The following is a 20,564-nucleotide window of genomic DNA, read 5'->3' on the forward strand; positions in this document are numbered from 1 at the left end:
TAAAGGTAACACAGTGTTGCATTACATATTAAGGGCAGGTATCTTTCCCCAATAAGGCAACATCTCTAAGACCAGTGTGTCTGATTGCCTTACCCAACCTCCATTCTCTCTCTTTCTAGACTCATGAGAAGCCAGGAAGCTAGATGCAAAATCAGTTCTGTAAATTAGACAGACCTGTGAGAGATGTGGAAGGTAAAACGGAAGCAGAAACCATTTTTCCTGCACATTTTTAGCTATTTCTGTCACAAGAAAGTTCCTAGAAGTGTGAGATACATTATCTTTCGGTAGCACTCCACTACCCACCCTCCAGCTTCCCAGGTTTTGAGTAGTGGTTACTCCTACTTGATGTGACTCCCTACTTCCTGGAAGGTAGCCTCAGGTGTCCGTTCTCTAGCTTCCTCAGGCTGCAAGGCAGCTGAGGCGGTGGCAGCAGCTTCTTATTTTCCGTGTACTTCAGAAATAGTAGCTTCCCTGGTGTGTGAGAATTTATTGTTCTGGAAGTCATTCAGGAGGCTGAGCCTAGACCAGGTCCTAAAGGCTTCTGATAATTACTTAAGCACCCACCTCCCTACATTAGATCCTTTTCTAAATTTAGAGTATGTCGAGTGGTTTCTGTTTCTTGAGTAAGTATGTTGTATTTGGTATTTGAAGTGGTTGTAGAAATCAGGCCCTCAAAAATGTCAAAGATAGGAATCCGGGATTAGATGTGTAACCGGCTGGATCCGAAGGCAGTGATGACCGCCCACAACTATCAAAAAATTGATTCTCACAGTCTGTGCCATGCAGGAGTAAAATAATTACTGAAATCATCACCTCTGTTTTTCTCAAATGAGCAGCTAAAATGAAGCTTTACCAGACCAAGCCGCTGCTGAGACAGACCACCATGATGGGAATAAGGCAAACAGAATATAGAGTGAATGGTTGCTCCTGACTCCAAAGAACAATGACAGCACAGGATTTTTAATTACTGGCTCAAGGCACCAGTCAGACAGTGATACTCCAAAAGTGCCCTCAAATAATCTTATCTCTGGCAGACACGGGCCTGTCATCACTCAAAGTCAGAGTCTAATCTTGTAGGTTGCTGAATTACAACATATGTCGTTAAGTTAAATTCCCAGCCTCACCACAGTCTCCTTTGTGAAAGTTAGGATGTTTATTGAGAAGGAAAATTGGAAAGGAGAGTGCTTGGGTAGATTCAAACCAAAGTGAGCTACTCTTGCTAGAAGAAGCTTTTCCTTCTCTGTCTGAGGAGGCTGTTCCTGCCCTGATTGGAGATCCTGTAATCAAGCCACCTTTCATGAGGGAATGAAAAATTTTCTCATGTCCAATCCATCTACTTCATACCCCTTTCCCTTTGCCAACTGCCTAAATACCTAGAATGAGATTTAGAAGCCAGCATGCCCTAGGGAGACAAGTACAAAGTCTGACCCAGGAGGAAAAAAATATACAGGCTAAAAGAAGTGCAAGTTCTTACAAATTTCTGTTGGCAGTAGGGTTGCCAGATAAAATACAAGACACTGATTTAAATTGTAAATAGATAACTTTTTAGTATAAGTATGTCTCAAATATTGCATGGGACTTACTAATACTAAAATAATTATTCATGGGGCTCCTGGGTGGCTCAGTTGGTTTGGTGTCTGACTCTTGATTTTGGCTGGGGTCATGATCTCACAGTCGTAGGGTCGAGCCCCACATGGGGCTCTGCCCTGGGCATGGAGCCTGTTCGGGGCGGGCTCGCGCTCTCTCTCTCTCTCTCTCTCTCTCTCTCTCTCCCTCCCTCTCCATCTGCCCCTCCCCCACATGCATGCAAATGCACATTCTCTCTCATAAAAAATTATTTATGTTGATCTGAATACAAATTTAAGTAAGTGGGCATCTTGAATTTTTCCCTGTGAATCTGGAAACCCTCACTGATAAAAATGTAGATAGCTGGTATAGATTCTAAAGGTTCTGACCAGGAAGAAAAGTGTATTTAATTAGATTTTGTATATAATTGATAATTTGTCAATTTGGGTGAACATGCCACAAAACAGGGATTCAAAAGCTAGCCTGAGTATCTGGAAGTAGCTCTAAAATAGTGATTCCCAAACTGAAGTCCATGACCAGAAGCAAGAGCACCACTCAGGACCTTACCAGGAATGCAAATTCTCAGGCCCTACCCCAGACCTACTGAATTAGAAAGTCTGGGTTGAGGTTTAGCAAGCTGAATTTTAATAAGCTTTCCAAATATTCTTGAGAAATGTCCTTGAAACACAGCCAAGAGCACTTTTTCTTACTCTTCTGCAAAAGGGACCCTTACCAGGGTGACTATACCCAGGGGAAGGGGACATACCCAGACTTTTCAGGAACACTGACGCTAAGCTGATGCTACTCCCTGTGGACCCAAAATGTCACTATTCATTCTACCAATTTGAGTTGAAGTTTTTTGGGGATTAGGTGATAAAAGAAAAGTGCATCCAGTGGATATATTACACTATCTGTGGTTATTTCCTCAGTTTCCTGAATATATATTTCTAATAGAAACACTATGAAACTAGCAGAGTCCCCACACTGGTTTCCTGACCTCTTGAAAGACACAGGGGTAGCAATTCCATCATTTCCTCAGTTAACCTGCATATCTGGTCTGTGAAATGGGTTGTGGATAGAGATTTACAATAGGTTACTGTGAATCTGATCAGGTGATGACCCCGACTTGCAGACTCCCAGATGTATCCTCCTTACCAGCATAAAATCAGCATTACTCTTGACACCTGATGGGCAGCTATCAAACCAGCAAACTCTTTTATCTCTATCTCAATAAACAGAGCCCATCAGAAGTAGTTTGCTTCCATCTGGCAGGGATGATATCATACACTTGCTGTCTTATTTCAAGGATATCAACCTCTCTAGCTGTCATGATCCCATGGGTTATCACGCTAATGATATCAGGCTGACTGTACCCGGTGGGCAAGAATTTCAGTAATGCTGGATGCCTTGATAAGTCACATGTATGTCATGGGGTGGGAGACAGAATTTATGAAAGTGCAGAGACCTGCCACATCAACAAAGTTTCTTAGGGTCCAGAGGTCCCCTCCATGTCAAAGACAAATTGCTTCACGCATCCCCTATAACTAAAATGTAGGCAAAAGTTTTGCTGAGCTTTTTTAGTTTTGGAGGTAGCATATACAATATGTGTGTGCTCTGCTCTAAAATGAGTATCAGGGATGGTGTCAGATATAAGTAGGATCCAGATCAGGGGAAGGTTCTGCAACTGCTCCAAACTAGAGCCACATGGGCCTTTGTTCCCACAAACCTAAAAGTACTCAAAGTGTCTGCGGCAGATCCAAATGCTGCAGAATGCATCTGGCACACTCCAATAGGAAAATACAGTGGAAGCCTCTGGTGTTTGGAGCAGCGCCATGTCTTCTTCAGACAGTAACTAATCTCCTTTGGAAAAACTGTTCTTGGCTTGCTTATAGAGGCTGAGATTCTAACCATAGAATATCAAGTGATCATAAGACCTCAATTGTTATCTAATTTACAGACCCATAAGCTGGGCAAGTGCAAGAACACTCTATCATCAAATGAGAGTGGTATGGAAGAGGTCAGCCTCAAGTCAACTCTGAATACCCGTGCAGGCTGTACAGACAGATGGCTCATATTCCCAGCACACTGACTCTTCTGCACTGCATCTCTCCCTCCAATCCCTCTGGGGAGTTCCCCATAACCAGCAGACTGAGGAGAAAAAGAATTCAAGGTTGGTTTAGAGATGGTTTCTCATGCTGGCACTAATGAAAAGTGGTTTGCTGAATCATTAAATCCCCACAAAGGGATGACCTTGAGAGTGGAAAGAAATCTTTCACTGTAGGCCAAACTTCAAACAGTATATCAATCTGAATTCTACTTTAGGTCAAAGGAATGATGGTGAGACAAATGGAACTACCCCAAAAATATGAGCAAACTGCTGCCTGGATGACCAGGGACTTAGAAAAAATAAAACTGGAAGATGGGTGACGAGGTCTGGAGAAAAGGAGTGGGTGGACCTCTCAGAAAGGATAAAGAGCATGAGACTATTTTCATTCCATGCAAATGTAGACCAAAGGCCATATGCCACAAAAAGGTTCTCAATGATCGGGGGGATAAGAGGACTCCATACACTGATGAACAAAGTGATTACATCAGAACGGAGGTTGTGAATAGGTCCAACCACATAGTCTGATGTATCTGCCACTGCTGCTAAGCCCTTAGTCTGTCAAAAGCAGAGATCAATGCTGAACTTCTACCACGGCATCATAATCCAGGGAGTACAGAGTCATCCTCCAAGTACCAGGTTAAGGATTAATTCCTTCTACCAAGGAAAAGAGCATAATAGATAATTCATCCTGGATATGGATTTATCACCTCTGCCCATAGTGCTTTGCCAGTGCCACCATCTGTGGAATTATTCCCCATCACGGTATCTCACACAATCCTACTTCTATTTTACTGCACAAGAAGTGAGACAACAGATGCATCCCACAGAATTTGTCAGTCGTAGCATGAATCCCTTCAGTCCAGAAATAGCTGACCTTACATAATGATGGAATGGTCTACAGAAGACACTATTTTAAAGGTATCGAAGAAGATACTTTAAGAAGTTAAACACTCTAGTATATGCTCTGAACCACTGGCCAAGATATGGTACCTTTCTCACCACTGTTGGGTTATATGGGTCAGGGACCCTAGGAGCTGGAGTACCTCTTATACTTGATGAGGTGACAAGTGGCTTCCTATTCCCTACACATCTCTACAGGTGGTACCAGAGGTAGCTGTTAGCACAGTAGAGTAGAACATATTGGGACTTAGTCCAAGAGGCAAAGCCTAGAACCTTCAGTAATTCCAATACTTTGTAAGCACCAAAATCCCTGTATAAAATCCCTTCCTGCTTAAAACATCTACAGTGCTGTTTCCTGCACTTACTCTTGACTAAGAACAGAGAAATGTGACCTCGATGAATCATATATTTAGATTATTACATAGTAAGTCTATGGTATCCAAATCTTTGCATTCTGATACAGTCTTTATTCAAAGATACCATACCATTAGCAGTTCTACATACCAAGTAAGTTAATAACGCCATCATTGTAGCAAGCAAAAAGTTTAATAAGATCTTTGAAAAGAAGCATAAATGCAGCATTTATGACACCATTTGTTAGCTCATTTGGATGCACCTAAAAAAAGATAAAAATTTAATGTTAATTGCATGTCATTAAATGACAATTTTTCTCAGAGCACATGGAAATGTCTCAAATGATTACTAAGAAATTAATTCACATTCTATAAATTTGTATTAACTCTTTTAGTAACTCTACCAATATTAAAAGATGGACTGTATACATATTTTTTGCTTCAGTTTCAGTCAGTGGAGTTAGTCCTATCAGTTATAAGACATCCATACATCCTATTTGACCAATGATCCACAGGTCAATCAAATACACTTCTAAACATCTAGTCTTTTGTTACTTTTACTATACTATATTATATTCTTCCACTTCCCCTATGTAAAGGTCTCTGTGGAAGGGTTCAAAGGGACCTGAAGTGACTTAGCGAGGAAGCACACACATGGGGAGTAGACACCTTAGTCACCGACCTCCAAAATAATTCTTGAGACTTGTAACATTCACCCATCCACCAAATATTCTAATCACAAATGCAAAGAAGAATAATTTCTCCTCATCCCCAACCCTTGTTCCCAACTCCTCAAGGGTCTGTTCTTTTTTCCTGTATGACCACCCCCCCCCCCCAACACAGCACTGTTTTTAAGGGCAAGAAAAGCAAAGAAAAATAAATGAATAAAGAGGAAAAAAAAGTTAAGAGAAGCAATTCCATAAATACTTAGTGAAATCTTTACTGTAAAATCCATCAAAAAAAACAAGATGTTTTGCTGATTTTACTGAAATTTCACAAGAGATGAATGTTGTGACCAGGACTCAGTTACAGATTAAACTGTGTAATGTTAGCAGAAATTTTAAGTTACTAATATTGGAGGGAAATCTTTGTTTCAGGCAACCACCAAAAGAGAGGAAAACTAATGTGAGTCAAGAATCTTCTCACGTGTCAGAAATATTTTATTTTTGTGAATCAGACATGTTTACTGAATTTTAATTTTGAAATAATCATAAATCCACATGCAGTTGTAAAAAAAAATACAGCAATTCTATGTACAATTTATTCAGTTTCTCTCAATGGCAACATCTTGCAAAACTACTATACAATATCACAACTAGGATACTGATATTGCTACAATCCACCAATCTTATTCAGATTTCCCCAGTTTCACTTGTACTTATTCAGATTTCCCCAGTTTCCCCACTTATTCAGATTTCACCAGTTTGTGTGTGTGTGTGTGTGTGTGTGTGTGTGTGTGTGTGTGCGCGCGCGCACGCGCACGCACGCAGTGGGTGCTTTTCTTCATGATCTTATCACATAGTAGGTCAGTGTATTTATCACACTCAAGATACAGGTATGGTTTTAAGACACATATCACATTGGTATCGCTAGGAAGAAAGATGATGACAAAGCAAAGATAATTCTCTTTGGTGGATCGTATCATCTAAGCTATCTATATAAAATGGCCTCTAAGAGCAGGCTAAGTTATTTAGCTGCCTAAAGGTACATCTTGTAGCTTCTTCATCCTGTCAAACACAACAGAAGACCATCATCCTGTTCTGAAGTGGGGTTCTGAGAACACACCATTCGTATTTTTCCATGACTTAAGTAAACACCTGGTAAAGAGCCCAAACTGGGCAACCAAGGTCATCTCTACTGTGCGAAGAGCCTAAACGAAGTGTTCTTCTAGTTCATTGAAACGGGGGAGATCTAAATCTGCTTCCTGAGCATATTCCCAGCTTTACCTGTAGCCCACCTTCAAACAAAAGACAGTATTGACTGTGTAAGAAACATTTTCTAGTGAGATACATACATCAAATTCAAGCAGCGCATCAATTTGTCCCTGCAGTATTGGCATACTCTTTAGTAGCTTTTCAGGAGCCATTGTCCTCATTACACCATCGGCCCTACAATTTTTTTAAAAAAAGAGAAAGATAAAACTCACTTGTATATGGAAAACTCAAGACCACATGCATTCTTCTAAGCTGCCCCCCACCATTTCCCTGTTAATCTTACGGGATGATTTTGAGATATTAAGAGGCTGTAGTTGATTACCCTCTCTACACTACTTCCTCTTACCCGTTCTCGCTCCTCAATCACACAGGCAATGCTTTCTTTTTCTCTGCATTGCCCTAAGGAAGAAAGCAGTGTGGTCTGGATAAAAGAGATCAGTTGAATTATTGGATGTACTTTTCCAAATCTATAACAGAGGTATACATTTTGTGAATGCCAGTTTATTGGCTTGTTTTTGAGAGAAAGAGAGAACACATGTCTTAGAAGCTTTTGAAACCTGTAGGGCTGGGAGTGCAGAGTGTATACTATTAACTATCAGGGGGAGAAAACTGCAAGCGGATATGCACAGTTTGGCCAAAAGGAGACAGAATTTAGCTAGCTGAAGAGGACACAACCAGAGGTTCATGACGGAGGGTGCATCAGAGAAGGCACTGAACCCTGTGCCTACCCACAGGCCTCTTAGGGGGCCCCTGCATCCAGTGATGGCAGTATTGAAGTAACTGAGGGAAATACCCAGGTGATATGAACAGGCTAATGATGGCAACTTTCAGGGTCTCTCCCACTTCGAGGGTAGGGAAAGCATCCCAAAGTATCCTTAAGTGCCCATCAAAGGGTGTAGAAGTTCCTAAGAAAGCTATGGACCTACTACAGAAAGGCCGCAATGCAGCTGGGAACAACAGCCATGGCTGCCCAGGCCCATGTAGGAAGTCAGAGGAAAGCATGTAAACTAGAATCATCCATAATGAGAAGGAGATGAAGTAAAAACCGAACATTCTATAAAATGTTCACTCACAAGAAGCTAATTATTTTGAATGGGCAAGTTTATATTGTTCACCACCATGATAAAAAAAAGTGTATCAAAGCTAAGCCAGGGTCAGTATTAGAAAAAAAATAGAATTTTGTCTTTTTGTGTGGATTCTTGAGACTAAAATATTAAACTTACAATATCTTGCCATTATTTCAAATCAGGAACAGATACAAGATCTGCACAAATTTATGGCAGAACACTTCTGATGAAATTCAGCATCAATTTAGAGGGAAATAAATGATAATCATGTATTAAAATCAAGTGCTTCTCTTTCGATGAGGTTTTCTAAATCCATGGTTAGTATTACTAATCAGTTCAATTGTGTGTGTGTGTGTGTGTGTGTGTGTGTGTGTGTGTGTGTGTTCAGTTTTGCCTCAATCAAAACACACTGAAATAACTACTGTCAACTAGAGCCACTGTACTTTGAACTTGGAATGACCTTTGTTTAAAATTTCTCCATTTAAAATTATTTAAAGGAATATATGTGTTTAAGAATTTTGAATTGATTTTAACAAATAAAATGTTATACCATGTCAACTCTGGGCAGCAAATTAGATTTTCTGCATGAAAATATACATGAAGTAGTACATATTACAATCTCAAGGCTGAGTTCTAAAATACTATTGAGTCTCTTTTTTCAGGTGATTGTAAACTGGGCCTTCATGACCAAATTATTTGGCATTTAAGCTTAGTTAAGGAAAGTAGAGTATTCCCCAAAGACTTACTCTGTTCAAATAAATATGAGAAAGAAAAAAAACCCCAAACATACCCCTTCTTCACTCTGGCAAAATCAAATGCCATCTGTCTGTAAGAGAAAGCCTTTTCATTCAAATATCTACTATAGCGCCTTATGAAGGTAGACATATCATAACCTGGGGAGAGGGGCAGAAGAAGTAAAACTAATTAATACAATACCTTCAATTGTGCTTTGGTTAGTACCAATTTTTTTAAATTCCCCAAATGTAAATAATGCTAGAATGAGGTCACTAAGTGTATCAGAAAGGCCTCATTTAAAATCCTACTGCAAGCAAAAATACTTTAGGCATGAGACATTCTAAGACATTTCAATTTCGTTATACTACCATCCTTGTACAGATTAATTATCTTTTCTGATTTTCCTTGCATTTTTGTTTATCATTTCAAAGAACAGGCTGTTTCCGTCTTAATACGCATAGCTACCTGAGAACTACCTGCTTGATGCGCTTGTCTTATACATGATAGGCAACCAGTAAGTATGATGAATGGACACATGACTGCAGTTCAAATTCTAATTTATGAAGAACGTTGCTTCAAGGCTGGAATCTTTTTTTTTTTAATTGGGAAAGTACCTTTCATTTCATTGCCTTTTGTACTTTCATAAACAATTGTGGGTCTAGAATACTGACTATTAAGGTAAACACTGAAAAAGACAAAAAGTAAAGTTAATGTTATCTATATGCTGAGTTGTCTAAAAATTAAATATTTTGAAGCTCTACAAAGTAACAATATAATTACTTTTAAGCTTTTTCCTAAATACCCAACAGAACTATCAGCCACACTAATTACAGATTAATAACCTCACTTCAAAAATTAAAAAAACCTGCATCAAAAGCATTATCCAAAAAATTAGAAAACATAAATATTCTCACCATGGGATCCACTTTTGTCCAAAAAATTGCTGAGATTGAATAGTGTATTTCTAGAGGCCAAGTACTGAATAAATCTCTGAAAAACAAAAATTAGAATGAAAACAATATTCCCAAATCATACCTTTAAGCAATTTCTGATACTAAAGGATGCTACAAATTGTCATAATGATTTTATTTTTTACTCAGTTACAAAGCTTCTCACTCTGACTTTCTCTGAAAGGGAAAAAAGACTGAAAAGTACTCATTGAGTTAGAATTAAATTTTATGACCTTTCATTTCTTATAGAACAGAAACACTGCAATTTAATATGATTCAGTAGACATCCCATATAAAATGGGTAATTTTTATTTTATTAATATTTTCCAAAATTAAGCATCTTTATGAAAGCAATTTTCATTTAAAGACTATTCCTAATGGGAAAAATTATTTCATTGTTCCTTTCTCCTGACATTTTTGCCCACTAATGCATTTATATGGTATATACACTTTAAGTACCAGTAATATTTAATATTTCAATGTCTCCAAAAGAATGTCTAACATTTATTTTTTGAAAAATAGTTAACGAGAAGATTAGAATTATACTCCTCCCCATGGTTTTGAATCATATTTCCTCTTCTTCTTCTCCTAATTAGTGAAAAGTCAAAGAACCCTCCATAAAAGCCTCCCTCCCCCACCCAAAAAAAGAAAAGTTAAGTTTACTTCATTTACTTCCTTTACCTCATTTCCATGCACCATGAGATGATGTGTTGTGACTAAAGCTTTAAATACAACCACCCAGCTACTGTTTGTTGCCCGCTCAAAGAGTGTGTCGGCCATCTGAGGAATATTAACATTGGTCTCATTGGTAGCCTGGATCAAATCTATGAAAGTATAAGAAATCCAACAATGATATTAATCATTACACACAAAACTTCAAGTTTTAAACTTTTAAACCTGCTTACTAAAACAGGAGTCCCAAAACTGCTTTGACAATAATAACCAAATTAAAATGAAATTACAGTATCTTTACACATGAACACATAAATACACGTTTTACCCAAAGCATTTATTTTTTTCTTGAGCTTATTTTTTTCTACGGAATTCTGTGTCCTATTCTTAATTTTATTGGTTTTCTGGTACCAATATCACTCTTTAAAATTACAAATTACAGGAAAGCTAAACCTCATGTTAATTCTTCTTTCCTAGTACAATGTCTCAAAAATGTACTCACTCTACACAGCATTTGAAGGCAATAACATAAATGTATATTTTGAAACACGAAGCTGCTAAAATGCATACTTCATCTGGATTTTAATTCTGATGGGTCCTAATAAATATACTTACCACCTAAGTGGCAGATGAGAGCAAACAATAAAAAAAAAAAAAAATTCCATCACACTTACCTAAGCTACCAAAGAACACCATGCATGCATTAAGTTACTAGGGTGAGACTTGAGTTTATAAGAGAGAAACCTTTATGATGCATTCACTGTCTATATTTACATATTATCACTATGATTCCAGTCATACCTCAGGGAAAAAAAATTTTATATAGTGGCCAAAGTGGGCTGCCTAGCATTCAGAAAAAGTGGCGAGTGCTGCCGAAGAGGTATGAGGCAACCAAAGACAATGTGCCACAGGACAGAAGCTAAGCCACACTGGGGCAGCGCAGACTTGAGGGTGGTACGGCTGACCTTTGAACAACATGGGTTTGAACTGTGAGGGTCCACTTTCACACAGATTTTTTTAAGAGTACAGTACCATAAATGTATTTTCTCTTCCTTATGATTTTCTTAGTAACCTTCTTTTCTCACTTTATTGTAAGGAATATGGTTCATAACACATGTAGCATAAAATACGTGTTAACTGACTAGGTTACCAGTAAGGCTTCTGGTCACTATTAGTCAACAGTAGGCTACTAGTCGTTAAATTTTGGAGGAGTCAAAAGTTAGCCTCAGATTTTTGACTACATGGGTGGTCAATGCCCCTAACCCCTGGGATTGTTCAAGGGTCAACTGGTACTTCCAACAGCACAGTATGATTCCTCAGGACAATCCTACAAGACTTCTCTTACAAGCCACACCCACCCTGCAGAGAACTGCAGGTGATACTCAGTTACAAGAGAATCCCACGCAACAAATGCAGAGACAGACCCATCCTTTTCCTGACCAAAATCCACGCTCAGTAATCAATAAACCATACATTTACTTTATTCATTTATCTATTTTATAAAAAATGAGGTTTAAAAAAAGTTGATACTGCATCCCTGAAATAAATTCTGCTCCCTTTTAAGTGCAGGCCGATGTGGTCTCCCTGTTTTAAAATCTGAGGCATTTTGTTCCCGCTGGGTATTCAGGTTAGAGGTGTATGCCTCGTAAGTTCCTACCATACCGAAGCTCCTTGACGATGGCAACAGTCATGCCAATGTCTGTTTTCTGTGGAGTGCGCTGTGCACAATAAATATCTGTTAAGCAAAATTTACCAAAAACCCCATACTTTAGCCCAAAATATAAGCAAACCATTCTTTAAAGAAAAATCACAAAGCTGTGACATGGTTTCTTGAGACTGTATCATGGGACTACTTTATACTTGAAATTCTGTTTCAGTCACAAATTATTTTATTCATTCATTTATTGAACTGGGATCTGGGGATACAGAAACATATTTCTGGTCAGAGGAGACAAATACCTGGTCAGATAATTGAGAAAGCCTCTAAGAAATGAGTAAAGAGAAGCAACAAGATAGAGCCCAGAGAGCCCAGGTCCAGGGTTAGCTTAGCCCCTGTCTAGATATACAAACTCTAACAAATAAAATATCTCTTTCATTTAGGCCCTTATCTTTAAAATAGGAGGTAATAATTACTACCTTTCAGGACTATTATAAGGATTGCAAAGTGTCTTAACATAGTAGGCACTGAAAACAAGTGTTTGTAAGTATTCTTTTACACACACTGAATTACGAGAACAGAGTAGGGTACTAGGAAAGCATCCATGGGGAGGATCCTAAAGTCAGCTATGCCATGGGAGAGGAGAAGGACATTTTTACCAAGTGAGCAAAGTGTGGAATCCTAAGAGGTGAGATGTCCTTGGAGAACTGTGGCAGTTTGGGGGCTGGGTATGTGTGGGCAGGTGATGGGGAGGAACTTAACTGAAGAGCAAGGGCATGACCAGTGAGGGATCTCACACATGATTTCACCCTACAGGAGCCTTGGAAGGATTTTAGCAGAGAAGTATAAGACTTCACTTTTATAGTCAACCACATCATTCAGTGACTACTAAATTTTATCTGCAAAGGTAAACAGAGGCATGGGATAAGATATGCCTGGAAAGATATACTAGAATACAGGAAAAGAGTAAGTTAGAAAGCCCAGTTGAGGGGCGCCTGGGTGGCGCAGTCGGTTAAGCGTCCGACTTCAGCCAGGTCACGGTCTCGCAGTCCGTGAGTTCGAGCCCCGCTTCAGGCTCTGGGCTGATGGCTCAGAGCCTGGAGCCTGTTTCCGATTCTGTGTCTCCCTCTCTCTCTGACCCTCCCCCGTTCATGCTCTGTCTCTCTCTGTCCCAAAAAAATAAATAAACGTTGAAAAAAAAATTAAAAAAAAAAAAAAAGAAAGCCCAGTTGAGAATGAGATGAGATGAGCCTGGCTAATGAAAAGGCAGTAGGGATAGAGGGAGATAATGAATGGAGTAGAAAAATATTCAGGAGGCTGAAATGATGTCTCCAGGTGAGCAAACGGATATTAGAGGGGAAAGGAAAAGGAATCATGACCAATTTCAGATTTCTGGTTTGGGGTCCAGTAAATGCTTTTTACTGGAAAGGGAGGAAAGCTGGTTTCAAAGGAGACATAAACTATTTTGAACACAAAACATTTGAAGTAGCTGCGAAGACCAATGTTGAGATGTCTGATAGTGGCCTGGAAGCATGTTCTAAAGTCCAGGATGGGGTGCCTGGGTAGCTCAGTCAGTTGAGCGTCTGACTCTTGATTTTGGCTCAGGTCATTGGATCAAGCCCTGTGTCTGGCTCCACTCTAAGTGCAGAGCCTACTTAATTAAGATTCTTTCTCTCTCCCTCTGTTCCTCTCCCTTGCTCATGCTCCAAAATAAAAATAAAATAAAATAAAATAAATACAGTTCAGAACCAACACTCGACCTAGATACAAATTTAGGAGTCATCAGCAATGAAATGGGAGCTGAAATCATGTAAGTAGAAGAGGTAATACCTCTCCCCCCATGGAGATTATGTTATAAATAAGAAATAAGAATCAAAGCTAAAAAAGACTAACATTTAGAGATAAATGGAAGAAAAATGAGTGAGGTAACAGATGGCAAAGAGAAGCCCAGGAAAGTGAAATTGTGAAAGCCAATTAAGAAGAGAGCTTCACAAAATTCAAGAAGCAATTAGGGATCACCAATGTCAACTACTACTGAGTCTTCACAAACCGAACCCCAAGAATAGAATACATACAACTATCGGCCTGCTGCCATGCGCAGGAAATAAAGCTCAAGTACAGACTAGTTGTGAAGGGGAGAGGGTCAAAGGATGGTTTTTATGGTTTAAAGATGGAACACATTTAAGCATATTTAAATCTAAGTAGGAAAAGCCAAAAAGAGGTAAGGTTGAAAAGAGCAGACATAACTTATGGGGAATTCTAGAGGCAGAAGGAGCTCTAGAATTTCTGAATTCTAGAGATGTTAGTGTTAGCCTCAGAGAGGAGTGCCACACAATGGAGAGAGGTAAGGATGGGGAGTGGAGTGGAGATGGAAGAATGAGTGAGGAGATACAATGCTACTGAGAGGCATGTCCTTGATGAAGCAGAGGTTATAGATTTTATTAAATCCTGACCTTAAAATATTCATCTTTTTAATATTCTATTGTCAGGGGCTGGCAAACTATAGCTTGTTGGGCAACCTGGACATGTTTCTTGTTTTGTAAATAGTTTTATTGGAACACAGCCATGCTCATTTGTTTACATTTTGTCTAAAGCTGCTTTCACACCACAGTGACATAGTTGAATAGTTACAATGCTCAACTGAAACTAAATTCAATGGTCCACGAAGCCTAATATTTACTCTCTGACCTTTTAGAGAAAAATGCTTGCTGACCCTGTTCTGTCACTAAATGGGAAGTGTGCATAAAGCAACTCTGATGCACAACAGAGATGAATGCTGGAAAAGCAACTGTGTGTTGAATTGTGAAATGAACTAACCACTTGTGTAGACTGTGATTTTTACTTGAAAGAGTGACTGACAGACTTCAAATCATGGTGATTCTGACTTGGTATTTAGCAGTCATTTTCTCAACCATAAAGAAAGTGAGCCTGTCAAAGAAAACAAATGACAGTACTGGTTGCCAATGATAAAATTCCATATTTTAAGTTAAAATTAGAATTTTTGAAAACTTGTGTCTGCCACACTAAGCTTCACAATTTTCCAGCTCTCTGTTAAGATTGTTGGTGACATTCACGAGTATCATTTGTTGATATTATATAATGAAATATGACAACATTTGGAAGATGTAAGTAACTCTGTAAACCAATATTTTTCAAATGGCTAGTACATAATGTTACAAAATAAAAACTCAATTAATTCTAAGGTGGACCAATGAGAACGGATTTTAACATAACAGAGTACAAAAAATTCACTGATGTTGTTTCAGAATCAATATTGCAATCTAAATTCAAGAAACTACTACTGAAGTGTTGCCTGGGTGGCTCAGTTGGTTAAGCATCTGATTTTTGGCTTCAGCTCAGGTCATGATCTCATGGTTCCTGAGTTTAAGCCCCACTTCAGGCTCTGTGGTAACAGTTTGGAACCTGCTTGGGATTCTCTCTTTCCCTCTCTCTCTGCCCCTACCCTGCTTGTGCACTCATGCATGCTCTCTCTCTCAATAAATAAACAATGAAAAAAGACAGAGAAGAAAGAAAGAAAGAAAGAAAGAAAGAAAGAAAGAAAGAAAGAAAGAAAGAAACTCACTCCCATTTAGAGAGTTATGGTGCAGTATCAAAGAAGGAAATCCACCAATTTTCTGAAAAAGTTATTAAAATAGTTCTCCCCTTTCCAACTGTGTATCTGTGTGAGGACCGATTTTCCTCATACACTTCAACTCAAACAGTATATCCCAAGAGACTGAATATAGAAACAGATATGAGCATCTGTCTTCTATTAAACAAGACATGAAAAATACGTATAAAGATTTAAAACAATATCATTCTTCTCACCATATTTTTGTTTTAGAAAATAATTACTTTCCCTAAAAGTATTATTTGTGTTATATGCCAATAGGTTTACTACTGTTATTTTAAAATAAAAAGTATTTTTAAGCTTTCTCAGTTCCAATTTCTAATACATTACATTTCTAAAGATATAACTCACATAAACAAAAGCTCTCAAAATTCCTCAATAATTTAAAAGTACAAAGGTATCCTGAGACCAAACAGTTTGAGAGGTGCTATTCTTGGTATATATCTAAAAAGAGAATTGCTACGTTGTAGCGTATCTACATAGTTAACTTTACAAAATGTTTTTACATAGTGGTTACAACATTTAGATTTTCACTAGTAGTGTATACAATTATCTACTGCTCTACTTGCTCAACAAATAAAGGGTTTTGATTTTTTAAATTTCAAAAAATTAAAACAAAGCATAGACATAAACATGCAGAAAAAAAGTTCCTGAAAATTGTACGAATCTAAATGCTAAAATATCTGTCATATTTGAATTCCTTAGAACCCAAAGTGTTAGCTGAACTTGAGACAGAACTGGTATCTTTTTAAAGATAGTTTTTTTTAAATGTTTATTTTTGAGAGAGAGAAAATGAGTTGGGGGGGGACAGAGAGAGCAGGGGGCAAAGAGAGAGAGGGACAGAGGATCCAAAGGATCCTAGGATCCTAGGGTTGCTGCTAACAGAGAGCCTAATGCGGTGCTTGAACTCAGGAACAACGAGATCATGACCTAAGCCAAAATCAGAGTCAGGTGCTTAATCAACTGACAGTATCTTTATTGAAGTACAGCTGACATACCAAAGAAAACTATACACATTTAAAGAATACTATTTGATAAATGCTGACAAATATCCATCCATAAAACTACCATCAAAATCAAGATAGTGAACATATCCATCACCCGCCAAGTTTTCCTAGAGACCTTTTATAATTCCTCTTCCCTACCCCTCCCCATTCTTCTCTGCTGCTGTCCCTTAGCAACCACCAATTTGCTGTTAGCCAACATACATTAGTTTGTATCTACCAACACATAAAGATTCTAATAAAGAGAATCATACTTCTTTTTTGGAGGGGGGAGGCAGGGGAGAGGTCTGGTTTCTTTCACTCAGCATAATTATTTTGAGACTCACCCAATTGTTGCATTCCTTTTTCATTACTGAGGTATATTCTGCTATATGGACATAACAAAATTGTTTAACCATTCACCTACTGATGGACACTTGGAATGACTCCAGTTTTTGATTATTACAAGTAAAACTGCTATGAACATTTGTGTACAAGTATTCGCATGGACATACGCTTTCAGTTCCTTTGGGTAACTGCCGAGGAGTAGACTGGTTAAATCATTTGGAAGTAAATATATCAGAAACTGCCAAACTACTTGCAAAATGGTTGTATCACGTTACATTCCTACCAGCAGCATACAGGCACTATAGTTTATCTTTTTGCCATTCTAACAGGCGTGACAAGGTGTCTCATGATGGCTTTTCTTTGCTTTTCTGTAATGGCTACTGAAGTTGAACATATTTTCCATGTACTTTTTGTTACTTTATTTGCCATAGGTATGAATTCTTAGCCATTTTTATTGGATTGTTTTCTAATTATGGAGTTATTTTGCTTCAAGTTGATTATGAGATATATAATTTGCAAATACATTCTCCAAGTCTATGGCTTCTCATTTCATGCTTTTAACTGCCTTTCAAAGAACAGGAATTCTCAGTTATGTGAAGTCCTCTCTACCAAGATTTTCTTTAAGGGTTTGTGCTTTTGTGTCATACCTAAGAAATCTTTGCTTGAGTCAAAGTCACAAAGATTTTCTCCTGTTTCTTCTAGAAGTTTTATAGTTTTAGGATTGTATGTTAGATCTACAATACATTGTTAGTTTTTATAAATGGTATGGGGAGAGGATATAGGGTTTTTTTTTGTTTTTTTTTTTTGTTTTTGTTTTGCATATAACAAATTGTTCCAGCACCATTTGTTGAGAAACTTCCCTTTTATTCTTTCCCACTTTGTACCTTTGTCAAAAATCAGTGGACCATATATCTTGGGGTCTATTTCAGGACTAACTCTGTTCTATTCATCCATTTGTCTGTCTTTATACCAATACACTATCTTTGTTACTGTAAATTAAAAAAAAAAATTAATGTTTATTTATTTCTGAGACAGAGAGAGACAGAGCATGAGTGGGGGAGGGGCGGAGAGAGAGGGAGACATAGAATCCGAAGCAGGCTCCAGGCTCTGAGCTGTCAGCATAGAGCCCGACGCGGGGCTTGAACTCACAAACCGTGAGATCATGACCTGAGCCAAAGTCGGTCGCTCAACCGACTGAGCCACCCAAGTGCCCCATGTTATTGTAAATTTTAATAATTCTTGAAATCAATGAGTGCTAGCCCTCCAATTTTGTTCTTCTTCAAAGTATTTTCTTGCTCTTTTAGATCCTTTGTATCTCTATGAGTTTTATGTTGAATTTCTCAATTTTAACAAAAATTGTCTGCTGGGATTTTGATTTGGATCATGTTGAATGTATAGTTCAATTTGGGATGATCTGGCATTTTAGCAATACTGAGTCTTCCCATTTATATACATAGTCTGTCTCCCCACTTACTTAGATCTGCTTTCATTTGTCCCAGCAGCATTGGGCAGTGTTCAGTATTCAGGTCTTACATATATTTTGCCAGGTTCATTCCTAAGTATTTCACACATTTTGATAACATGGTAAATTGTACTGTTTTTTTTTTACATTTCAATGTTTTATTTATTAAAAATTTTAAAAATGTTTATTTATTTTTAAAGAAAGAGGGTGGGGAGGGGCAGAGAGAGAGGGAGACACAGAATCCGAAGCAGGCTCCAGGCTCTGAGCTGTCAGCACAGAGCCCAACACGGGTCTCCAATCCACAAACCATGAGATCATGACCTGAGCCAAAGTCGGATGCTAAACTGACTGAGCCACCCAGACTCCCCTACATTTCAACTTTCTAAAAATTTTGTTCTTATCTGAGAGGGAGTGTGTGGGAACAGGGGAGAGTAGCCGAGAGAGAGAGAGAGAGAGAATGAGAGAAAGAGAGTATGAGAGAGAGAGAGAAAGAGAGAGAAAGAGAGAGAGAGAGAGAGAAAGAGAGAGAGAGAGAGAGAGAGAGAGAGAGAGAGAGAGAGAAATGAGAGAGAAATTTCAAGCAGACTCCCCGCTCAGTACAGAGCCTGATGCAGGGCTCAATCTGACAACCCCGAGATCATGATCTGAACCAAAATCAAGAGTCAGATGCCTAACTAAGCCACCCAGGCACCCCATTTTTCATTTCAACTTCTAATTGTTCACTGCCAATATTAAAAAATACAACTTATGTATTTTGACTATATCCCACAGCTTTGCTTATCCCACTTATCAGGGGTTTTTTTGGTGGATTCTATCATATGTTCTACATAGATATGCTATCTGTGATAAAGTCAGTTTTTACTTGTTTACAGTCCTGATACCTGTTCTTTCTCCTCCTCCAATTATTATTATTTATTTTATTTTTTTTCTTGATGGTGTTGCTACTGGCTAGAATGCAATTTGAAGAGTGGTGAGAAAGAACATCCCTTTCTTTTCCTGACCTTAAGGGGAAAACATTCAGTTTTTCATTACTAAACGTGATGTTAGCAGTAGGTTTTTCAGAGATATCCCATGTCACATTAAGGAAGTTTCCTTATATTCCTAGTTTGCTGAGAGTTTTTATCATTGACGGATATTGGATTTTGTCCAATATATTTTCTATATCTAGTGAGATGATCATATGGTTTTTCTTTTTTAGTCTGTTATTATGGTGAATTACATTGATTAGTGGTCAAATGTTAAACTAACCTTGCATTCTTTGGATAAACTCCCTCAGTCATGATGCTTTATCTTTCTGTCACTGGATTTGATTTGCTAATGTTTTGTCAAGACTTTTTACATGCATGTCTATAAGGAATATTAGACTACAGTTTCTTTTCTTGTAATATCTTTGGTTCTGCAATCAGAGTAAAGGCCTCATAGAATAAGTTGAGAAGTATTCTCTCATCTTCAATTTTCTGGAAGAGTTTGTGTAGAACTGGGGTTATTTCTTTTCCGGTCTTGGAGTTTTCTTTGATAGACGTTTTTAACCATAACTTTGATTTCTTTAATAGATACAGAGTTACTCGGGTTATTTATTTATTTTTGAATGAGTCTGGGTAGTTTGTGCTTTTCAACACATTTGTCCTTTTCACGTCAGTTGTTATCCTGGCAACAAGTCGTTAGCAGTATTCCCTGTTTTCCTTTTAACATCTATAGAATCAGCAGTGATGTCATCTGTCTCATAATTACGTGATACTGGTAATTTATGTTTTTTTCTTTTTCTTTCTGATCAGCCTGGGTAAGGTCATTTTAACTGTATCAATCTTCTCAGAGACCCAGCTCCATCCCCGCAGTTCAGAGAAGGCTGCAGTTCAGGTGGCGTCCTCCACCTTTTGCTACAGCCTGGAACCTCTCTTTGCTACAACGTAGAACTCACTTTGTTTTCCGCCTCTCAGAGATCACTGTGCCCTATTGCCTGACATCCAAAATACTGAAAACAGTTATTGAATACATTTAGTCCAGTTTCTCAGTTCTTTCAGGCAGGAGAGTAAATATGGACCCTGTTACTTCATCTTGCCACAAAGCAGAAGTCTTTCACTTTGGTAGTTTTAAGCACTTGAACATGTTTTGGAAAATTCCTCTGAGGCAAGATAATATCCAAAAGTAGTAGAAGAAAAGAAATAGATATAAGTGGAAAAAGAAGTTTAACTTTTGAGA

The 20,564-nt window shown here is 38.2% G+C and overlaps 1 protein-coding gene across 15 annotated transcripts in view; it reads right to left on the reverse strand.

The window, feature by feature from the left end:
* SNAP91 (synaptosome associated protein 91) overlaps nucleotides 1-20,564 on the reverse strand; it is a 149,722-nt gene that overhangs the window by 87,701 nt on the left and 41,457 nt on the right. For all 15 annotated transcript variants that reach the window (XM_047859643.1, XM_047859654.1, XM_047859645.1 and 12 more), the window contains exons 3-7: nucleotides 10,294-10,436; nucleotides 9,577-9,652; nucleotides 8,718-8,820; nucleotides 6,941-7,034; nucleotides 5,078-5,189 (exon numbers count right to left, since the gene is read on the reverse strand). In XM_047859643.1, coding sequence (XP_047715599.1) covers nucleotides 5,078-5,189; nucleotides 6,941-7,034; nucleotides 8,718-8,820; nucleotides 9,577-9,652; nucleotides 10,294-10,436 — 528 coding nt within the window. The remainder of the gene's footprint in view (nucleotides 1-5,077; nucleotides 5,190-6,940; nucleotides 7,035-8,717; nucleotides 8,821-9,576; nucleotides 9,653-10,293; nucleotides 10,437-20,564) is intronic.

This window comes from Prionailurus viverrinus, chromosome B2 (genome assembly GCF_022837055.1).
Source record: "Prionailurus viverrinus isolate Anna chromosome B2, UM_Priviv_1.0, whole genome shotgun sequence".
Lineage (NCBI taxonomy): Eukaryota > Metazoa > Chordata > Mammalia > Carnivora > Felidae > Prionailurus > Prionailurus viverrinus.